General features: G+C 45.1%; 1 protein-coding gene across 1 annotated transcript in view; it reads right to left on the bottom strand.

Annotated features, from left to right (window-relative positions):
- Window positions 1–8685: 8685 nt before the first annotated feature.
- The window catches only part of hdac9b (histone deacetylase 9b), a 59871-nt gene continuing 48337 nt past the window's right edge, over window positions 8686–20219 (bottom strand). The window contains exons 7-11 of the mRNA XM_029744018.1: window positions 19541–19656; window positions 17450–17575; window positions 15186–15372; window positions 14652–14869; window positions 8686–10261 (exon numbers count right to left, since the gene is read on the bottom strand). Of these exons, the coding sequence (XP_029599878.1) occupies window positions 9884–10261; window positions 14652–14869; window positions 15186–15372; window positions 17450–17575; window positions 19541–19656 (1025 nt within the window). The 3' untranslated portion in view covers window positions 8686–9883. The remainder of the gene's footprint in view (window positions 10262–14651; window positions 14870–15185; window positions 15373–17449; window positions 17576–19540; window positions 19657–20219) is intronic.

The following is a 20219-nucleotide window of genomic DNA, read 5'->3' as shown; positions in this document are numbered from 1 at the left end:
TCTGAGATGTTTGTATTAGATATTGAGTTAAGCATGCTAACATTCCACAGCGCTAGTTTTGATGTGACCTCTCTCTACTTAGCTAAAGTAAACACTATTAAGGAAAAATAGAAGGAGATTCAAACAAATATTTGGTGTAATTAGATTTTATTTCAGAGATAAAAAAAAATTATTTAAGTGAAAAGGCTGTCGTCCAAGTCTACTCGTCATTCAAATTGGAAACAGGAAACCTCACAGAGTTTGTTGTACATTTTAAACATTTTTTAAACATACTTCAAAGAACCACTCAGTTTGGCACAGGCTGCATTGCTTATTTGAGGGTTTGACATTCCCAGTAGCTTGACGGAAACCCTACTATGTCTATACAGTCTGTCTAATATTTACACCACTGTGCTAAAGATACAAGATATGAAGTTTCAGTACCTCTGGTGGGAACATACTTTTTATGGATATTTTATACACTTCACATAATAATGTGGAATCCAACATGAGCTATGGACATGGCTCCACAAGCAAGGGCTGCATCCCAAATGACACCCTATTCCATAATAGGGCTCTGATCAAGAGCAGTGCACTAAATATGGTGCCCTTTGGACCGAAGACAGGGCCTCCTCTGTAATGTATTGGAGTAATGACGCAATTTGAACATTACACAGATGAACAAACATGGCTGCCAGTGACATTAATGGCCGTTGGAGCCCTGTATTTCCCACTGACCCTGTTAGCGGCTAGTCTACATGCACAACCACGCGCCTTACGTATCACCATACAGATGTTCACCCCAGAGATTTGCCCTATAGTGATATAGTGTGTAGCATGAAGGACAGTCAACTCCCCTGTATGCCATGCGGGACAGGGTGGATGCCTCTGGGACCTCTCCTGGGTCCTTTGTTTCATTTTCTCAATATATAGTGATAATGAGGGAGTCCTTCACCCCAACCTTGAAAAATGTGCCTCGAGCTGAATTCCCCAGAGCCACTTAATAACATTACTCAAAACCTGTCTTAGATCTCCTCTAGAAGATCTGGAAATAACCGTATCCTATAGACTGAAATGCATTCTTTAGAGAAGTCAATGTGTAAGTGGCAATACATACACAGTACCAGTGAAAAGTTTGGACACAGCTACTCATTCCAGGGTTTTTCTTTCTTTTTACTGTAGAACAATAGTGAAGACATCAAAACTATGAAAAAACACATGGAATCATGTAGCAAGCAAAAAAGTGTTAAACAAATCAAAATATATTTATTTGCCTTGATGATAGCTTTGCACACTCTTGGCATTCTCTCAACCAGTTTCACGAGGTGGTCACCTGGAATGCATTTCAATTAACAGGTGTGCCTTGTTAAAAGTTAATTTGTGGAATTTCTATCCTTCTTAATGCGTTTGACCCAGTCAGTTTTGTTGTGACAAGGTAGGGGTGGTACACAGAAGATGTTGCCGAAGAACATGGCTGATGTTTTACATTCTCCCAACCAACTGTGCTATTTTGTTCATTTTTTTGCGTATTGTGTAACTTATTTTTTTACTTATTGTGTACATAATGTTGCTGCTACCATCTCTTATGAGCTAAAATAACTTCTGGACATCAGAACAGCAATTACTCACCGCGGACTGGAATAAACCTTTTAATTTAACGAGTCCGACGAGAAGGATATCCTGCTTTCAATGGAACAGGCCCAGATCCCCGCCTTTTGCATGAATAAAAGACGCAGGAAAAGGGGTCGCAGATCGGGCAGCCTTCTGAGAATCCGTAGGCGAGCGAGTTACTCCCACTGCCATCCGTTCTTCTTGCTAACATGCAATCATTGGAAAATAAAATTGATGACCTACGATTAAGATTATCCTACCAACGGGACATTAAAAACTGTAACATCTTATGTTTCACCGAGACGTGGCTGAGCGACGATACAGACAATATAGAGCTACCGGGATTTTCCATGCACCGGCAGAACAGAGACGCTACCTCTGGTAAGACGAGGGGTGGGGGTGTGTGTCTATTTGTCAGTAACAGCTGGTGCGTGATGTCTAATATTAAACAAGTCTCGAGGTATTGCTCGCCTGAGGTATGATAAGCTGTAGACCATACTATCTACCAAGAGAGTTCTCATCTATATTATTCGTAAGCCGTCTATTTACCACCACAGAACGAAGCTGGCACTAAGACCGCTCTCAACCAACTCTTTAAGGCCATAAGCGAAGAAGAAAATGCTCACCCAGAAGCGGCGCTCCTAGTGGCAGGGGACTTTAATGCAGGCAAACTTAAATCAGTTTAACCAAATTTTACCAGCAAATCACATGTGCAACCAGAGAAAAAAAGGTCATTACTCCACACAGATACATACAAAGCTCTCCCCCACCCACCATTTGGCAAATTTGACCATAATTCTATCCTCCTGAATCCTGCTTACAAGCAAAAACTAAAGCAGGAAGTACCAGTGACTCGCTCAATACGGAAGTGGTCAGATTACGTGGATGCTACACTACAGGACTGTTTTGCTAGCACAGACTGTAATATGTTCCGGGATTCATCCAATGGCACAGGAGTACACTACCTCAGTCAACGGCTTCATCAATAAGTGCATCGACGACGTCCTCCCCACAGTGACTGTACGTACATATCCCAACCTGAAGCCATGGATTACAGGCAACATCTGCATCGAGTTAAAGGCTAGAGCTGCCGCTTTCAATGAGCGGGAGACTAATCCGGACGCTTATAAGAAATCCCGCTTTGTCCAATATAGAAAATAGTAAAAATAAAGAAAAATCCTTGAAAGAGTGGGTGTGTCCAAACTTTTGAGTGGTACTGTATGTGTGCTACTTAGTAGACTTGATGTATGACATCAGTGCTTCATGCTCTAATGGTTTAAGATCAAATTCTAACTGCGGAACTGAAACCGGACATGACGGATATTCTAGAATATTACACATTTTTTGGAACATGGAAACAATGCTAATTCTATAGTCATTAAAGGACATGCAGTTTGATGATGGAGATTTAATCAGGGCAGTATATTAGTTTACTCTGTCCCCTATCAGTTAAGGCCTTTTTGCTTAACATATATCATTTAGCATGCCATGTAGACCATGAGGTAGGTCCCGATGCTTCGTGATCACACAGGCCACAAACGACTAGAGGAATTGAGCTGGAACTGGAAACGGCTTCTTGGCATGGAGTTGGAAGAGAAAACTCACAAGCCTTACGAGCCCTGGGGGTGTTGTTTCTCCTGGCGGTGCATTCAGGCAACACTTACAAACACGTCCTGTCCAACTAGCCTCTGAGCCTCCGGGAGCGAGCTCTCTTGCTTTATGGGCTCTGGAGCGCCGGTGGTGTGAGGGAGGCAGGCACGTAAAAAGTGTCCTGGAACCAAATAGAGAGGGGGAACAGGCGGCATCTTGGGGATGCCTGAGCCACAACGGTGGAGCTTTCTTTCTTTTAAGAGGCCAAGTTTGCCAGCCTGTCCCACTCCCACCCCATCCCCCCCAGACCCCACTTCTCTGGGCCACTGCAGTTCCTCAGAATCACCTATCAGCCAGGCCAATCATTGGGCTGAGATAAAGCAGTTCCTGGTGGGGCGGCAGGGTCTTTGAACATGGCAGGGGGACACCTCCCCCAGGTCTCTTATCTCATTAAACTTGAAAAGGAGCATTAATCCTGGTGGAGCTAAGATAACAGTATGGATGACACCGCTCAAGGAGACTGACAGAGGTATAAACCCCTGGACACTATCTATCTGACTGGCTTTGGGTGTTTCATCTCTGTCTGGAGAAGGAGAAGAAGAAGGAATAGAAGGGAAGAAGAAAATGGAAGGGAAGAGAAGGTGAAGAAGAGAAGAGAAGAAGAGAAGAGAAGGAGAAGAAGAAGAGAAGAAGGGAAGAGAAGGTGAAGAAGAAGAGAAGAAGAGAAGAAGGGAAGAGAAGGAGAAGAAGAAGAGAAGAAGAGAAGAAGAGAAGAAGGGAAGAGAAGGTGAAGAAGAAGAGAAGAAGAGAAGAGAAGGTGAAGAAGAAGCGACGAGAAAAGAGAAAAGAAAACCACTGGTTCATGTGAGAGGAAGACCAGTAGTTACTTGTTGTAGTGATGGTGGGTTTTCAGGATGATTTGGGTTGAAAAGATCCACAGTTGTATTTGTTTGATTTGAAAATCGTGTCCCAAAACCACATTCGTTGCAAAGTACATAAACATAACTAAATGTACTTTGAATAGGTATTAAAAAATAGAGAAGCTTTTGATTTATTCTTTTCACCCCATATTACATATCTCATCATATATTAAATTACAGTTTGTCTCCAATGATGTCATGCCCACCAGCCCCACTGGACCAAACAAAGCTCAGTAGACAGGCCATCAGGCTCAGCCAACTTGGAACAAGCTTGAACAATTGGACGGTACTGCGAGTACATTTGGTTTGACAGTCTTGTGAAAATAACCTCAGCCCAAACCCTGGAGAACTGGGCACACAGAGGCCTCCAACATAAATGAGTCCACTACAGTCAGTCTCCAGTCTACCAGAGCACTATGTCTTTAAAGTTCCAGGTGGTCTTTTTGACACTCGCTAGCAGACAAACACAGTGTCTACTTTATTTGCTGCCAGTGGTGTCTCTGCTGTAATGTCAGTGTCCCACACCTCCAGCATTGGTACGAGCAAATGGAAAGAAAAACAGCCCGTTGTATTACGGCTTCCAAGTGGATGCCAGCATCGCAAAAATCCCCTCACATCCACACGAGAAATCTGGAAAACTTCAATGCTGTGCCGTACTATTAATCTACTTCCATTTCAGCTGTGCAAGTGGCTTTCAAATAGCATAGGGTTTGATCAGACAACTGAGAATAATAAACAGGGTTTTAGTCAGGAAATAGAAACACGGTGTATAAACTCTTCACCGAACAGCTAACTTTATGCTATCGTTAGCATGAAAAGTAAAAACATAGACAGTTATATGAACTGGTACGATTGTGTGGCAATCGTTCCTCATCTAGTTGATTTTTGAAATTAATTAATACATTTTATTTAACCTTTATTTCACTGGGCAAGTCAGTTAAGAACAAATTCTTATTTACAATGACGACCTACCCCGGGAAAACCCTTCCCTAACCCGGACGATGGTGGGCCAATTGTGCACCGCCCTATGGGATTCCTGATCAAGGCCGGTTGTGAATCAGGCAAGGATTGAACCCAGGTCTGTAATGACTTCTCTAGTGACGCCGCTTTTAATGAAACCAAAGCTAACCAAATTACCTGAAGTCTCAGCCTCAGTTCTATCATCTTTTCTAACAAACTGACCCAAGGAACTTGGTTCCAAAAACTTTTAATACAGGGGCCAATGTTATACCATATGTTTTCACACAGTTAGCTAAAACAGTCCTTAGTACTTTGCCAAAAATAAGCAAGAAAATAAACGTTTGCTATGAGTATATGAAAGGAAATTAGAGTAAGGTAATATTAAAACTGATTGATAATGAGAAGAAAGACGGACGGACGGACAGATGGACAGAGACAGAGAGAGAATGACAGAAGTCCTTTTAACATGCGTCCTTCGCCCTGATCTTGTCCTGATCTCATCCGTTTACACTTACAAGATCTGATCACAATCAGATCCCAATTCGTCTTTTAATCATCTACACCTGTCTAAAAATGTTGGTAATATCACGACAAAGGCCTTATGTTAGAACAAGGTATGAACAGGGCTAGAGAGACAGAGAGACTGACAATAGTGTTGTAGTCCACTACTCTGCCTTCCTACTGACAACTGGACCTCAGGCTATCTTGGTTTTCTCTGCTCCCAGCCAGGCGACGTCCCATATCCTGCTGCCAGAGCCCCAGGAGGCAGGACTCCTCATGGGAACCCTCCAGCTCATTATTTAGGCCTCAGCACAGACAGGGGTTCTGTCCCAAATGGACCCTGTTCCCTATATCAGGGCTTCTCCAAGTGGGGTACTGCAGCTAGATCTCAAAATATATTACAAATAAATAGATTTTGATTTACATACAGTATACATTTTTATATGAATAGTACAAAGAACAAAAAATTTACCCAATTTTGGCCAAAGGATCCGTGGAATAAGTTTATGGTGTGTATTACAATGTAACAATGTAATTACAATGTAACATTATTCACCTAAAATGTATGTTTTTAACCCTGGGCAGCATGGGCTTGTGAGGCTCACAGGGATATTAGTATCTACAGTAATTATACATTTTTCCACTCACTATGTCTTTTTTTTAATATACATAAATGCAATGTAATTGAAGCTTTAAAACTGCAACATTTTATCAATGCCTCATGAAAAAAAAAGTAGAATTGCAGGATATTATTGTTAAAGATGCAACAACAAAAAATCTTTACCCATGACAAAATGTGTAGAATTACAGAAAATTTGCTTGAAAACGACAATATTTTCTCTCTGATGCCAAAAGGCAGGACTTTAAAATGTTCCTTCCCAGGGCCCAAGATTTGGTTCGACCGGCCATGCACTGCCGAAGTCAAAGTAAAACGCCTTATAGTAAGTAGTACACTATATAGGGATAGGAATGCCATTTGGGACGCACTAGGGACCAAATTCAGGGAATTTGAGGTGCTTTGGGAGAGATTAATTGACAGGAAGTGTATCATCATCTATCACACACGCACACGCACCCACACACAACATCCCAAACTTTAGAGCACACTATGCTCTCCTTATGAAGACCCACCCTGCACACTATAGCTCGGTGCAGAGAGGAAATAGGTATGTTTTCTTGCTTCCTCCCCTGCTTGGCCACCCTTTAAAAACGCTTGTTTGCTTTTACAACTGGGTCTGTGGGCACCTTGGGGAGGGCTGGTGTAGATAGATGGGGACTCCATTATTTGTTCTGCCTTTGTAACAGCTCATTTAAAACAACAAGGGCAAGAGGCCCCAAGACAGATGGCATCAACTTAAAAAATAATCAAGGTTTAATTTGACTCTGAATACTTCCCAATATAAGGTAACATTACACCTTCGTGAATGTTCCAGAACAGGTATCTGGAAGCTTTGAGGGAAGAAGGCTGAAACTGAAAGAAGAAGAAATGGTTGCCCAATATTTGCTACATTTGCAGCAGTTACTTGGGCTACAAAACTGTCACTGGAGACAAATAACAACCATCCCAAACAGGCTTCCTTAATTGCAGAAAGCTGCTCAAGGGTCTGGTTCAAGGGTCTGAGCCGTGATCTTTCCTATTGTCATCATTGCGTGTAGTGTGAAATATATCAAGTCTTACCAGTCCAAGAAAGAACTAAGCCTGGGTGTGAAATTGCTTAAGCTCAGTTTAAGTCTCAGTGCAAGTCATACATATCACGCTCTCCTAGCCTAGCCTCACCTTGTCTTGACTGCTGTAATGCTGCCGCTAGGAGCCTCTCCGCTCACATTAAAGAGCTGCTTAGAAAGCCCCTTAAGCTCTCCTTTAAAGGGTTACACAGATCCCAGAGAAATGAGGAGCTGGCCTGTGTTTAGTGGGTTATGTGACTGAGTGTGGGAAAGTGGGCTAATGGTTTAGTTTAGGGGGAGACATCTGAGATGTACAATAACATGAACACAGTCTTGTGTTGGGTCTTGAATGTGAAAAATGAAAATCTATGTCCCAAAATAAGGCTATGGGAAGTTGGAAGTATAGACTTAAGCTGTATGACATGTTAGAAACATCATCTACAAAGACCAGAAAGTTGCACAGTAGGGGAATGAACTTTATTTCATAAAAGAAAGGTTTGTAGCACAAGGCAGAAAAAAAGAGAACAAACGCAAACAGCTATGAACAGAATCCAGGGACCCCCCACGGGTAGAGAAGGGGCCCCGTTACAGCCCAATCAAAGAAGCAAGGGAACAAGACTGACATTGTTCCGATTGAAAGTGATTTTTACACTAGAAACATTAGAATGGGTTGAGCTAAATGTACAGTATGAGTCAGACAGGCAGACAGACAGACTGACAGACATAGTTTATGTCTTTCACAGGAACCCAAACACAGAACCCCATACTAACATTTTATACATTGACAAGACAAACGAAACAGGAAAAAAAGTTACAGCTTTGCAATACATTGATTGACCACTTTAAGACCAGAGTCGACATGTTGCATGGGGCAATTTCAAGAGGAAGTCAGGGTTGGGGGTTGGGGAGAAGGAGAGAGGTCCCATCTTGTTTTTTATTTTATTGAAGTAACATCAAACCTGCATGTGGAGGTAAGCATGTCACTGGGGAGTATGAAGGAAGCGATTCCCTTTAAAAAAGGGTCTCCCTTAACCATATCCCCACTCGCTTTGTAATTCGCCTTGACAGTAAATCAATTCTCAAGCCTGGCCCCTTGGACTCCTACAACCCTGGGTCCTCCTCTCCCCTAACATTCCTGCACACATGAATCATTCCGACTCCTGGCTTCTAGAAGGCATTTCCTGCCCGCCCTCTACTCTCTCCTCTCCCTCTTTCTCTCTCTCTCTCCTCTCTCTCTCCCTCTACTTTTCTCTCTCGCTCTGTCTCTCTTTCTCTCCTCCCTCTTTCTCTCTCTCTCTCTCTCTCTCTTTCTCTCCTTCTCTCTCTCTCTCTCTCCCTCTCGTTATTTCTCTTCTTCTATTTCTCTCTCTCTCACTTTCTCCCTCTCCTTCTCTCTCTCTCAATCTCTCTCTCGCTCCCTCTATCCCTCTTTCTCTCCCTCTCTTTCTCTCTCCTTCTCTCTGTTAGTGATTCCTCTGCTGAAAGTTGTGCAGGAACCTGGCTGAGCTTGATTTGGACCCTGAAGGGAGGAGGAGGAGGAGGAAGAGAAGGAAGAGGAGGAGGAAGAGGAGGATGATGAGGATTAGGACGATATGGCATCTCAACACAGGACCGTGGCAAACCAGGATGATTTTGTTGTTTTGTTCTTGCTATATTCCCTATATAGCACAGAACTTTTAACCTGAGGCCTATGGGATGCCCATTGGAGAAGGAGACCTGGTCGTATGGTCTGATGGAGCTGACTGCCTGCACCATCCATCCATCCATTTATCCATCCATTTATCCATCCATTTATCCATCCATTTATCCATCCATCCATCCATCCACTGATTTAGCATTTGCTCCTCCACTCTGCAGTACTGTACATCAATAAACAGTCTCATTCCCAGTGTAAGCTGGCTGTAGTCAGTCCTAAGTGTGGGTTGTGTTGTGTTAAGGTTGAACAATACATTCTCTCTCATACAGACATGAGCATGCTTCCTTATTTTCACGTCATTTTCAGAGACCACTGAACACAGAACATCACAGCTTTTTGGAGAATGACGGAGAATATGACGTTTTACTTTTTCTTTTTGAATAAAACAACAGTCAGCAAGTCAAAGTTGAAGTGAATTGATGACATAAATGTTACACTATGGGAACATAAAATGGCATTCATAAACTGTACAACGGTAAAACTTTCCCTCCCTTCTAGAATATTCTCTCACGCTAAATCTACTGTATACATACATATTACATTATGTCAATTGAGCAGAACCTGAAAACAATCAAAGCAGTTCCTTAGAAGTAAAAAAAGAAGGAGCATTCTTCTAGTAAATCTTCTCTTCATGTTATATACAGCACGGTGAAACATACTTTACATTACAGATCACTTCACAAAGTTCACAAACAGAGAGTCAGTCTGGTGGGGGTTTGGGGTGCGGCTGCACTTCACTGAGACAGCGTCACATCTCAGGGCAGGGAGAGGATTGCCTGGGGAGTCCTAGTCGGCTCTGTGTGTGTGTTGGCTGCAGTGTGTGTGTGTGTGTGTGTGTGTGTGTGTGTGTGTGTGTGTGTGTGTGTGTGTGTGTGTGTGTGTGTGTGTGTGTGTGTGTGTGTGTGTACGTATGCGTCTCTGAATGTCGCAGTGTGTGATCTCCTTCATCTTCTGCCCCCTCTCAGATCATAGCTCTTATCACCAGCTGACCTTTGACCTGGTGGAGTGAGGCACTCTGCTCCGCCGCTAGGTTCTGATTGGACAGGGACTCGTCCTCGCTGTCGATTGGCTCCTCTTTGACCTTTATGACCCCCAGGCGGTGGTGGGCCTCTACGATGGAGGACAGCTCCCCGAGAGAGCTGTTGCTGCCACTGCTGCTGCTGGAGCGAAGGGTGTGTTTCTGGATCACGCCACCAGGGGGCATCCTGTCCTCCTGCATGTCCATCCTCTCATCCTCCATCCTCCGGGTGTTGTCCTCCTCCTCCTCCTCTGACTCCTGCAGGTGTGGGTTGACCAGGGAGCTGGGCTGACGGAGTTGCTCGATGGACTTGGACAGCAGCTGCAGAGAGGTACAGCATCAGAGGTAATTTAGTTAGAATGCTCAACAGACTCATTATTATGAGATTATTATTTATTATAATCTCATTAATATGAGATTCATTATTATTTCACAATTCATCTTTACGTTGTATTATGAGTTTGACCTAGCCAGTAGAGAGGAGGGTGTTCTGTGCAAAGCAGCACAAGTCAAATTCATCCAACATAACACTACATTTCCGCATAAATAAGGCTACACCGAGAATGCAGTCACTGGTGCTGGCTCCTTAAGAGCATGCCTCAGACAGTACTATGAGGCGCTGCTACGGGTTTCATGTCTCAACATCTAGTCAAGCTTTATTTGGTAGACAACAGAAAGTGGAGCAATCACTTAAACACCTTAACCCTTGACAGCTGGTAAGATAGCACAAACACTTTGGCTTAAGAACGTAGGCCTGGTATAAATATCTCTCCGGCAGAGAATTAGCATCTTTATCTTGGTATTAGTCAACGCTTTTTATACCTCCCTCTAAAATCTTCTCTAAGCTCTTGTAAATGTCCATTAGTGATTAGTGGCCCCTATTCTTGCAGGTAAAACCTTACAAAATACCAACCTTGCAAAACAATCCTGCGCCATTGTGCTACTGTTATTCCTACCATTACTGGTGCTGCTACTGCTACCAATACTGCTACTACTGCTGCTGCTGCTACTGTTACCACTACCGCTAATGCTAATGCTACTGCTGCTGTTACCACTACCGCTAATGCTAACGCTATTGCAGCTACCGTTACCACTACCGCTAATGTTAACGCTACTGCTACTGCTGCTTCTGTTACTGTTACCACTACAACTAACGCTTCTGTTACTACTGCTGTTGCTACTGCTACCACTACCACTACTGCTACTACTGCTACTGTTACCACTACCGCTACTACTGTTACCACTACCGCTACTACCACTACCACTGCCGCTACTACTGCTACTGTTACCACTACCGCTACTACTGCTACCACTACCGCTACTACTGCTACTGTTACCACTACCACTACTACTGTTACCACTACCGCTACTACTGCTACTGTTACCACTACCACTACCACTGCTACTGTTACCACTACCGCTAACGCTACTGCTACTACTGTTGCTGCTACTACTACCACTACCGCTACTACTGCTCCTACTACCACTATCGCTACTACTGCTACTGTTACCACTACCGCTACTACCACTACCACTACCGCTACTACTGCTACTACGCTACTGTTACTACTGCTGCTGCTACCACTACCACTACTACTGTTACCACCACCACTACTACTGCTACTGTTACAACTACCACTACCATTACCGCTACTACTGCTACGACTACCACTACTACCGCTACTATTGCTGCTGCTACTGTTACAACTACCACTACCATTACCGCTACTACTGCTACCACTACCACCACTACTACCGCTACTATTGCTGCTGCTACTGTTGCCACTACCACTACCGCTACTTTTGCTGCTGCTACTGTTACCACTACCACTACTGCTGCTGCTACTGCTAAAGCTACTGTTACCACTACCACTACCGCTACTGTTACCACTACCACTACCACTACTACTGCTACTGCTACCACTACTACCACTACTATTGCTGCTGCTACTGTTACCACTACCACCACCGCTACAACTGCTGCTGCTACCACTACTACTATTGCTGCTGCTACCACTACCACTATCGCTACTATTGCTGCTGCTACTGTTACCACTACCACTACCGCTACTGCTACTGTTACCACTACCACTACTGCTACTACTGCTACTGCTACCACTACCACTACTATTGCTGCTGCTACTATTACCACTACCACTACTATTGCTGCTGCTACTGTTACCACTACCACTACCGCTACTATTGCTGCTGCTACTGTTACCACTACCACTACCGCTACAACTGCTACTGCTACCACTACCACTACTCTATTGCTGCTGCTACCACTACCACTACCGCTACTATTGCTGCTGCTACTGTTACCACTACCACTACCGCTACTGCTACTGTTACCACTACCACTACCGCTTCTACTGCTACTGCTACCACTACCACTACTACCACTACTATTGCTGCTGCTACTGTTACCACTACCGCTACTATTGCTGCTGCTACTGTTACCACTACCACTACCGCTACTTTTGCTGCTGCTACCACTACCACTACCACTACTATTGCTGCTGCTACTGTTACCACTACCACTACCGCTACTTTTGCTGCTGCTACCATCACCAAAACCACTACCGCTACTGTTGCTGCTTCTACTGTTACCACTACCACTACTATTGCTGCTGCTACTGTTACCACTACCACTACCGCTACTATTGCTGCTGCTACTGTTACCACTACCACTACCACTACTTTTGCTGCTGCTACTGTTACCAAAACCACTACCGCTACTGTTGCTACTGCTACTGTTACCACTACCACTACCGCTACTGTTACCACTACCACTACCGATACTATTGCTGCTGCTACTGTTACCACTACCACTACCTTTGCTGCTGCTACTGTTACCACCACTGCTACTATTGCTGCTGCTACTGTTACCACTACCGCTACTATTGCTGCTGCTACTTTTACCACTACCACTACCGCTACAACTGCTGTTGCTACTGGTACATCTACTGTTACCACTACCACTACTGCTACTGTTACCACTACCGCTACTACTGCTACTGCTACCACTACCACTACCACTTCTACCACTACTATTGCTGCTGCTACTGTTACCACTACCACTACCGCTACTACTGCTACTGCTACCACTACCACTACTACCACTACTATTGCTGCTGCTACTGTTACCACTACCACTACCGCTACTATTGCTGCTGCTACTGTTACCACTACCACTACCGCTACAACTGTTGCTGCTACTGCTACAGCTACTGTTACCACTACCGCTACTGCTACTGTTACCACTACCGCTACTGTTACCACTACTACTACCACTACCGCTACTACTGCTACTGCAACCACTACCACTACTACCGCTGCTATTGCTGCTGCTACTGTTACCACTACCACTACCGCTACTATTGCTACAGCTACTGTTACCACTACCACTACCGCTACTGCTACCCTTTGCTACTGCTACTACAGTACAACTACTATTGCTACTGCTACTTCTACCCCTGCTGCTGCTACCTCTACTGCTACTACTACTACTGTTACTGCTACGGCTGTAAATTAATTGGGCCAATTGCTAAGATCTTTCTAAATAAACGCAGAACTCATCTCTGATTAGTGGACATTTATAACCTCCTCTTAGTGAGAGAGGTGCTTTGGTCTAAAGGATCTACTGTTATTGACCTGAGTGCTCACATCAGGGGTGATACGGTAGCTAGGGTTATTTGTTGAGATAACCATCCAATACCCCTTCCTCCAGTCAATCAAATGCACCTTCAAGCTCAAGGAATGCTTGTGCATAGCTACAAATAACGCAAAACCTATTTTGAGTCACTGCATTATTTTTGTTGTATATTGATTAAGAGGGACTAGAATCAGAACTAAGGAAGTGTTTTAAACAGCTTATGGCATCATTGGGAAGTTTGACTGGGGAGACTTAAATTGTGTAGTTAGGGGACTTTTGAGGCCCTTCCTTGTTAGTTTTAAGTGAGAGTTGCACATCTTGTTGCTCTCAGATTCCCATGGCTGTTTGAGGGCTTGTGCATTGGGACAGATCAGTGTGAAAGCAACACAATGCTGCCTTTCACTGTGTCTCTCTGGCTGTCTCTCTGTATGTCCGCCACCTCAACCACTCACTTCCCGTGGCTGAATAATTGCACTCTGCCAATGGCGAGGTCACCACAGCCTGCTCACAGAAACACAAATATTGCCACAGAGGAACAAAAGCGTGTATTCTGGGGGCTTTTTTCATTTGAACTTGGCTGAATTGAATTTCACAGGGTTTGCATGCGAATGCCACTGATGCCTTAAGCTATGATAACAGAATTAGTGCTATGGGAAGCATTTCTTCCCCTATTTGAAGTCAGGCTCAACTTGTTTACTTAGCAGAAATAGCACAGGGAGGCTGAGCCGGGTGGAAGGGCTCTGTAAACACAAAGCAGTTACCACAGACAGTTTGATAAGGCTAAATATAGCCTCAGAATTTGGGTGTATAAACCGCTTAATTTAAAATCCCCACTGGGCACACACTTGGTGATTTTAATGTATAGGTTGCATGTATTATTTACAGGCGATATGGGGTCCAGTTACACTCCGGGGATTTTAGTGTACAGCAAAAGTACAGTAAAGGTCAGTTAGCTGATTGATGTGGATCAGTTTAGTTTTTTACATCATAATGAATGGACAGGGGGACCTGATCCTAGATACACACTCCTACTCTGCTGCTGGTACTGTTTATTACCTTATTGATGTGGATCTGCTGCTGGTACTGTTTCTGCTTCTCCAGGAAGTGCTGGTGTTGCTGCTGGATGACCAGCTGAGCCAGGGTGCTCTGGGGCAGAGGGGCTGACTGGGTCCGGTTCAGGGGCCGGTGTTTGGGTAGCTTGGGTCTGCTGTTGGAGGAGGGCCTGTCCTTCATGGCCAGAGGGGAGTGGGGGTGGGCGGGCATGGAGCCTTGACCTGGAGGGGCAAGATGGCGGCACTAAGATTCTATGTTCTAAATCTACAGTAATTCCAACTCATTTAAATCATGATATTCATGACCACTTCTTCAACTAATTATAAGCAATGTTAAATAATTCAAATTCTCTCCCATTCAAAGTGGTGTAATTCTATTGCCCAGTAACCTGGTCAGATTGTAGTCTTGGACTGAAAAGTTCCACTGTGATTTTCCATTGAGTATGCTTTTTAGTCCAGGACTAGGCTTAATCAATGTCTGGGAAACGGGCCCTACATCTAGGTTGAAGTCTGTCTCAATGTAAGGATAAGGGCTCACCAGAGGAGGAGAGGATCTTCTGCCGTCTTATCTGTTCCTTCTGAAGGAGGTGTTGGAGCAGGGCCTGATGGCTGGGGGACACCTTGGTCTCCATGGAGGTCACCGTGGGCATGGGCACAGGCCCCAGGAGCTGCCCTGGTAGACCATGTCTGACCTCCCCAGTCTTCTCCTTCAGCCCGATGGCAGCCTGAGAGAACACAGAGACACACAGAGCAGGGGCTTAGAAATACAACTGAGGACTAAAGTTCTCACAATATAATGGTGCTTCTCTACATTATATTAAGTTTCCATTCCAAAAAAACTGAGAAGAGTTGTCATTTAGTGCAGTCAGTTTTTTCCCCCCAGTTTTTTTTTCTGCATTATTGGCCAGAAACACTTGGTATAATGTTGTTTTCGACAATCACCTCTTCAAATGGTTACACTCTTTCTATCCAAGTGATGTACCAGACAGGTCTCAATGTAAGGAATGTGTCAGGGAGCTAAAAGTGATGTATCATGCACTGCTTTGGCCCTTATCTGGACTGGAGCTAGCTGTACTTGACCGGGCAGGGGGCCGCTGGGACGTTTTAAAAAGCTGTGATTAATGAGGTCATATAGAGACAGATAAGAGGAGGCCTGACAACAGACTCTTAACAACAATATTTATCTAAGGGGAATAAAATAATCTGGGGTTAAAGGTCGTTGCCCTGCTGCCATATGTATAATCCTGACAGCCACTGATGCTAAAGTCTTTCAACAGCCAGACAAGGCAGAGAACATCTCTCAAACTACACTTCCCTTTGTTTTTCAGTGAAAACCTGACTTTGTTATCTAAGAGTCTATTGTTGGGTAAAACCTTTTTTGAACCACCTGGCTATGTATTACAAAAGTGGTTCAATTGAAAGCGTTACAGAATGTTGTTCTACAAATTAAAGACTAGTTGATAGCTATCTACGTAACAAATGAGAAATCCTCTCTCTAATGGCCTGTGTTTGTGAGAAGGTGTAAAAGCTAGCCAGCTAGCTAACCAGGATCAGGTCAAGGGTGGCTGGTTGTACTAGCTAGCCAGGATCAGGTCATGGTGAATGGTTGTACTAGCTAGCCAGGATCAGGTCATGGTGGCTGGTTGTACTAGCTAGCCAGGATCAGGTCATGGTGAATGGTTGTACTAGCTAGCCAGGACCAGGTCATGGTGGCTGGTTGTACTGGCTAACCAGGATCAGGTCATGGTTGCTGGTTGTACTGGCTAACCAGGATCAGGTCATGGTTGCTGGTTGTACTGGCTAACCAGGACCAGGTCATGGTGGCTGGTTGTACTAGCTAACCAGGATCAGGTCAAGGGTGGCTGGTTGTACTGGCTAACCAGGATCAGGTCATGGTGGCTGGTTGTACTAGCTAGCCAGGACCAGGTCATGGTGGCTGGTTGTACTAGCTAACCAGGATCAGGTCATGGTGGCTGGTTGTACTGGCTAACCAGGACCAGGTCATGGTGGCTGGTTGTACTAGCTAACCAGGACCAGGTCATGGTGGCTGGTTGTACTGGCTAAGCAGGATCAGGTCATGGTGGCTGGTTGTACTGGCTAAGCAGGATCAGGTCAAGGTTGCTGGTTGTACTGGCTAAGCAGGATCAGGTCATGGTGGCTGGTTGTACTGGCTAAGCAGGATCAGGTCATGGTGGCTGGTTGTACTGGCTAAGCAGGATCAGGTCATGGTGGCTGGTTGTACTTGCTAAGCAGGATCAGGTCATGGTGGCTGGTTGTACTGGCTAAGCAGGATCAGGTCATGGTGGCTGGTTGTACTAGCTGACCAGGATCAGGTCATGGTTGCTGATTGTACTAGCTAGCCAGGATCAGGTCAAGGGTGGCTGGTTGTACTTGCTAACCAGGATCAGGTCATGGTGGCTGGTTGTACTGGCTAGCCAGGATCAGGTCATGGTGGCTGGTTGTGCTGCCTAACCAGGATCAGGTCATGGTGGCTGGTTGTACTGGCTAACCAGGACCAGGTCATGGTGGCTGGTTGTGCTAGCTAACCAGGATCAGGTCATGGTGGCTGGTTGTACTGGCTGACCAGGATCAGGTCATGGTGGCTGGTTGTACTGGCTAGCCAGGATCAGGTCATGGTGGCTGGTTGTACTGGCTGACCAGGATCAGGTCATGGTGGCTGGTTGTACTAGCTAGCCAGGATCAGGTCATGGTGGCTGGTTGTGCTAGCTAGCCAGGATCAGGTCATGGTGGCTGGTTGTGCTGGCTGACCAGGATCAGGTCATGGTGGCTGGTGGTACTCACGCTGAACTGGGAGGAGGTGGCGGAGAGGCCCAGGGTGATGTTGGGTAAGGAGGGAGACGTGTATAAGCTCAGAAGGTTGGACATGGAGCCCTCTGGACGAAATAACCTAGGCTGTGATGGCCAGCGCTGAAATGACAGGAAAGAGAGGGAGGGAGAGAGAGAGAGAAAGAGAGATAGATAGAGAGAGAGATTTAGAAAATTGGACTATGGAACATTTGAAAGAGCAACAAGAGCACTGTAATAACCTTTAATGCACTAAGACGGATGATGTTCCGGCTCCCTGCAGAAAGATATGCGCTTTTACTGACGGATGATAAAAATGAGCGCCACTTAAAAGTGTGTCATCAAATAGTAGGATATTGTGAAGACAACATGATCAGGTATCGTTTAGCATCACCCATCCCCCCCATCCACCACAAATCTACCCTTCTCTTCCAAAGATCCCTGAACCCCGTCCCTGGTCCTCCCATCCTCCAGCCCCAGGCCTCACCCTCCTCAGGCTACTCTCTCTCCCAGAGAACATCAGTGTAGCTGGGGCATGCTTCCTGTACCCAGCAGGGCCAGCAGAGCAGCCTAGCAGCATGGGGTTCTGGAAGGGCCCTGTTTATCCTTCCAACCCCCTCTAGTATTCAGTGACCTGAACAGGGATATCCGGCCTGTATTCCACCCCAGGGACCCGTTCCCTCTGAAAAAGGATACCTAATGTAACGGTGCACAAACACGACTTGCTTTTCCAACAGGCATGAGGCCCGCGGTTAGCCCCCGCCAGTTAGCCCCCACTAACAGTCCCGCCACAGTACGTTTCATGAGAGAAAGAGTCTCAGCTTTGGGCTGATACAATAGCAATCCTGTTTGTTTATGTTGTTAGCATGTGGGTGGGTGTCTTTGGCTACCAGCGCCTGGGATATCAATTAAGCTCCACGGTTCCCCCCCTCCTACCCCCCTCCACCCCAATGGCAGGCCTGTTACTCCCCTCTCAATGTCACTGGAGGTCCCTGAAAGAGTAAACATCGCTGGTTAAAGAAAACCCAGCTGCTCTGTTAAAGATGGTTCAGAGATGTATCCTATCTGCCACCCGCTAGAATGCAGTGTTTTGTGAGGCTGGGGTCCTAGGAGAGCCCCTGCCCGGCTAGTTACTGAGTCATGAATCTATTGGGGAAGCCTCAGAAGGAAGGGAACAACTCACAGGGCTTGGGTCAGACAGCTCAGTGACAGATATACTATGACACGCCAACAGAACGCTTAGCTTGGATTCTTTTAGACTGCTTTTGGAATCTTTTTTTGTTGTTGAATATTTGGATTGTCTTTTAGCGTAGAGTAGATAAATAGCTTGCACGATACGTGTTGAGCAAGGGAAAAATTCAAGAGGTATGAAAATTGTGAATCGAGATACTGGATGAGACATTTTTTACCACAAAACCACAGGGAAACACACAGGGATCCAAGATGCTTTCTGCTCTGAGAATTTATAGAGATTGAATTGCAACGAAAATATTGCTGCCAATAATACCTCACCATAAGAGTTCATGCCATGGATATGCAAATGCTTTGCATTTCACCCTTTATGAAAAATCAAATAAGACATAAGAAGAAAAAGGAAAATAAATAGTAAGTAAAAAGGTAAAGCAGGTGTGTATTACGTATGTAGACATTATGGGAGAGCTGTGTCTCTTTACTGTCAGTGTGGGGAGTCATTTCTACTGGACTGTGACAGACTGAACGGTTAGAGACAGACGGCAGGGACAACTGGCTGTTTTCATAGCTGCACACACACACACACACACACACACACACACACACACACACACACACACACACACACAGAGACAGACAGACACCCCGTGTGAGACATGACTTAAGAAGTTAGATTTTTACCATTCAGATTATTTATCTTGAACCCACTTGAATCAATTAAAAGTCACTGTAGTGTGTAGAGGATAAATACGAGCGGTCTGGCTACTGTTCTTTAGCTTTTGCTTTGGTGGCTCTTTGGGGTTTAGGCCGGGTCACTGGGATGCACTTTGTGACAACTGCTGATGTACAAAGGGCTTTATAAAATAAAATGGATTGATTGATGGTCTGGGTCTGTACCTCGGTTTTTGTGGTGGTGGGGAGAGAGGAGGGCCCGTTCTCGGCCCCCAGGGCGCTGGAGGCTCCGATGGGAGAGCTGGGTCCTGAGCCTGGAGCACTGTTAGTGGCTGTAGAGTCTGTGAAGGGGACAGAGATAATGTTAGTGGCTGTAGAGTCTGTGAAGAGGACAGAGATAATGTTAGTGACTGTAGAGTCTGTGAAGCGGACAGAGATAATGTTAGTGGCTGTAGAGTCTGTGAAGGGGACAGAGATAATGTTAGTGGCTGTAGAGTCTGTGAAGGGGACAGAGATAATGTTAGTGGCTGTAGAGTCTGTGAAGCGGACAGAGATAATGTTAGTGGCTGTAGAGTCTGTGAAGGGGACATAGATAATGTTAGTGGCTGTAGAGTCTGTGAAGGGGACAGAGATAATGTTAGTGGCTGTAGAGTCTGTGAAGGGGACAGAGATAATGTTAGTGGCTGTAGAGTCTGTGAAGAGGACAGAGATAATGTTAGTGGCTGTAGAGTCTGTGAAGGGGACAGAGATAATGTTAGTGGCTGTAGAGTCTGTGAAGGGGACAGAGATAATGTTAGTGCCTGTAGAGTCTGTGAAGTGGACAGAGATAATGTTAGTGGCTGTAGAGTCTGAAGAGGACAGAGATAATGTTAGTGGCTGTAGAGTCTGTGAAGAGGACAGAGAT

The sequence above is a fragment of the Salmo trutta genome, unplaced genomic scaffold, assembly GCF_901001165.1.
Source record: "Salmo trutta unplaced genomic scaffold, fSalTru1.1, whole genome shotgun sequence".
Taxonomy (NCBI): domain Eukaryota; kingdom Metazoa; phylum Chordata; class Actinopteri; order Salmoniformes; family Salmonidae; genus Salmo; species Salmo trutta.
This window is presented reverse-complemented; position numbering and strand designations above follow the sequence as displayed.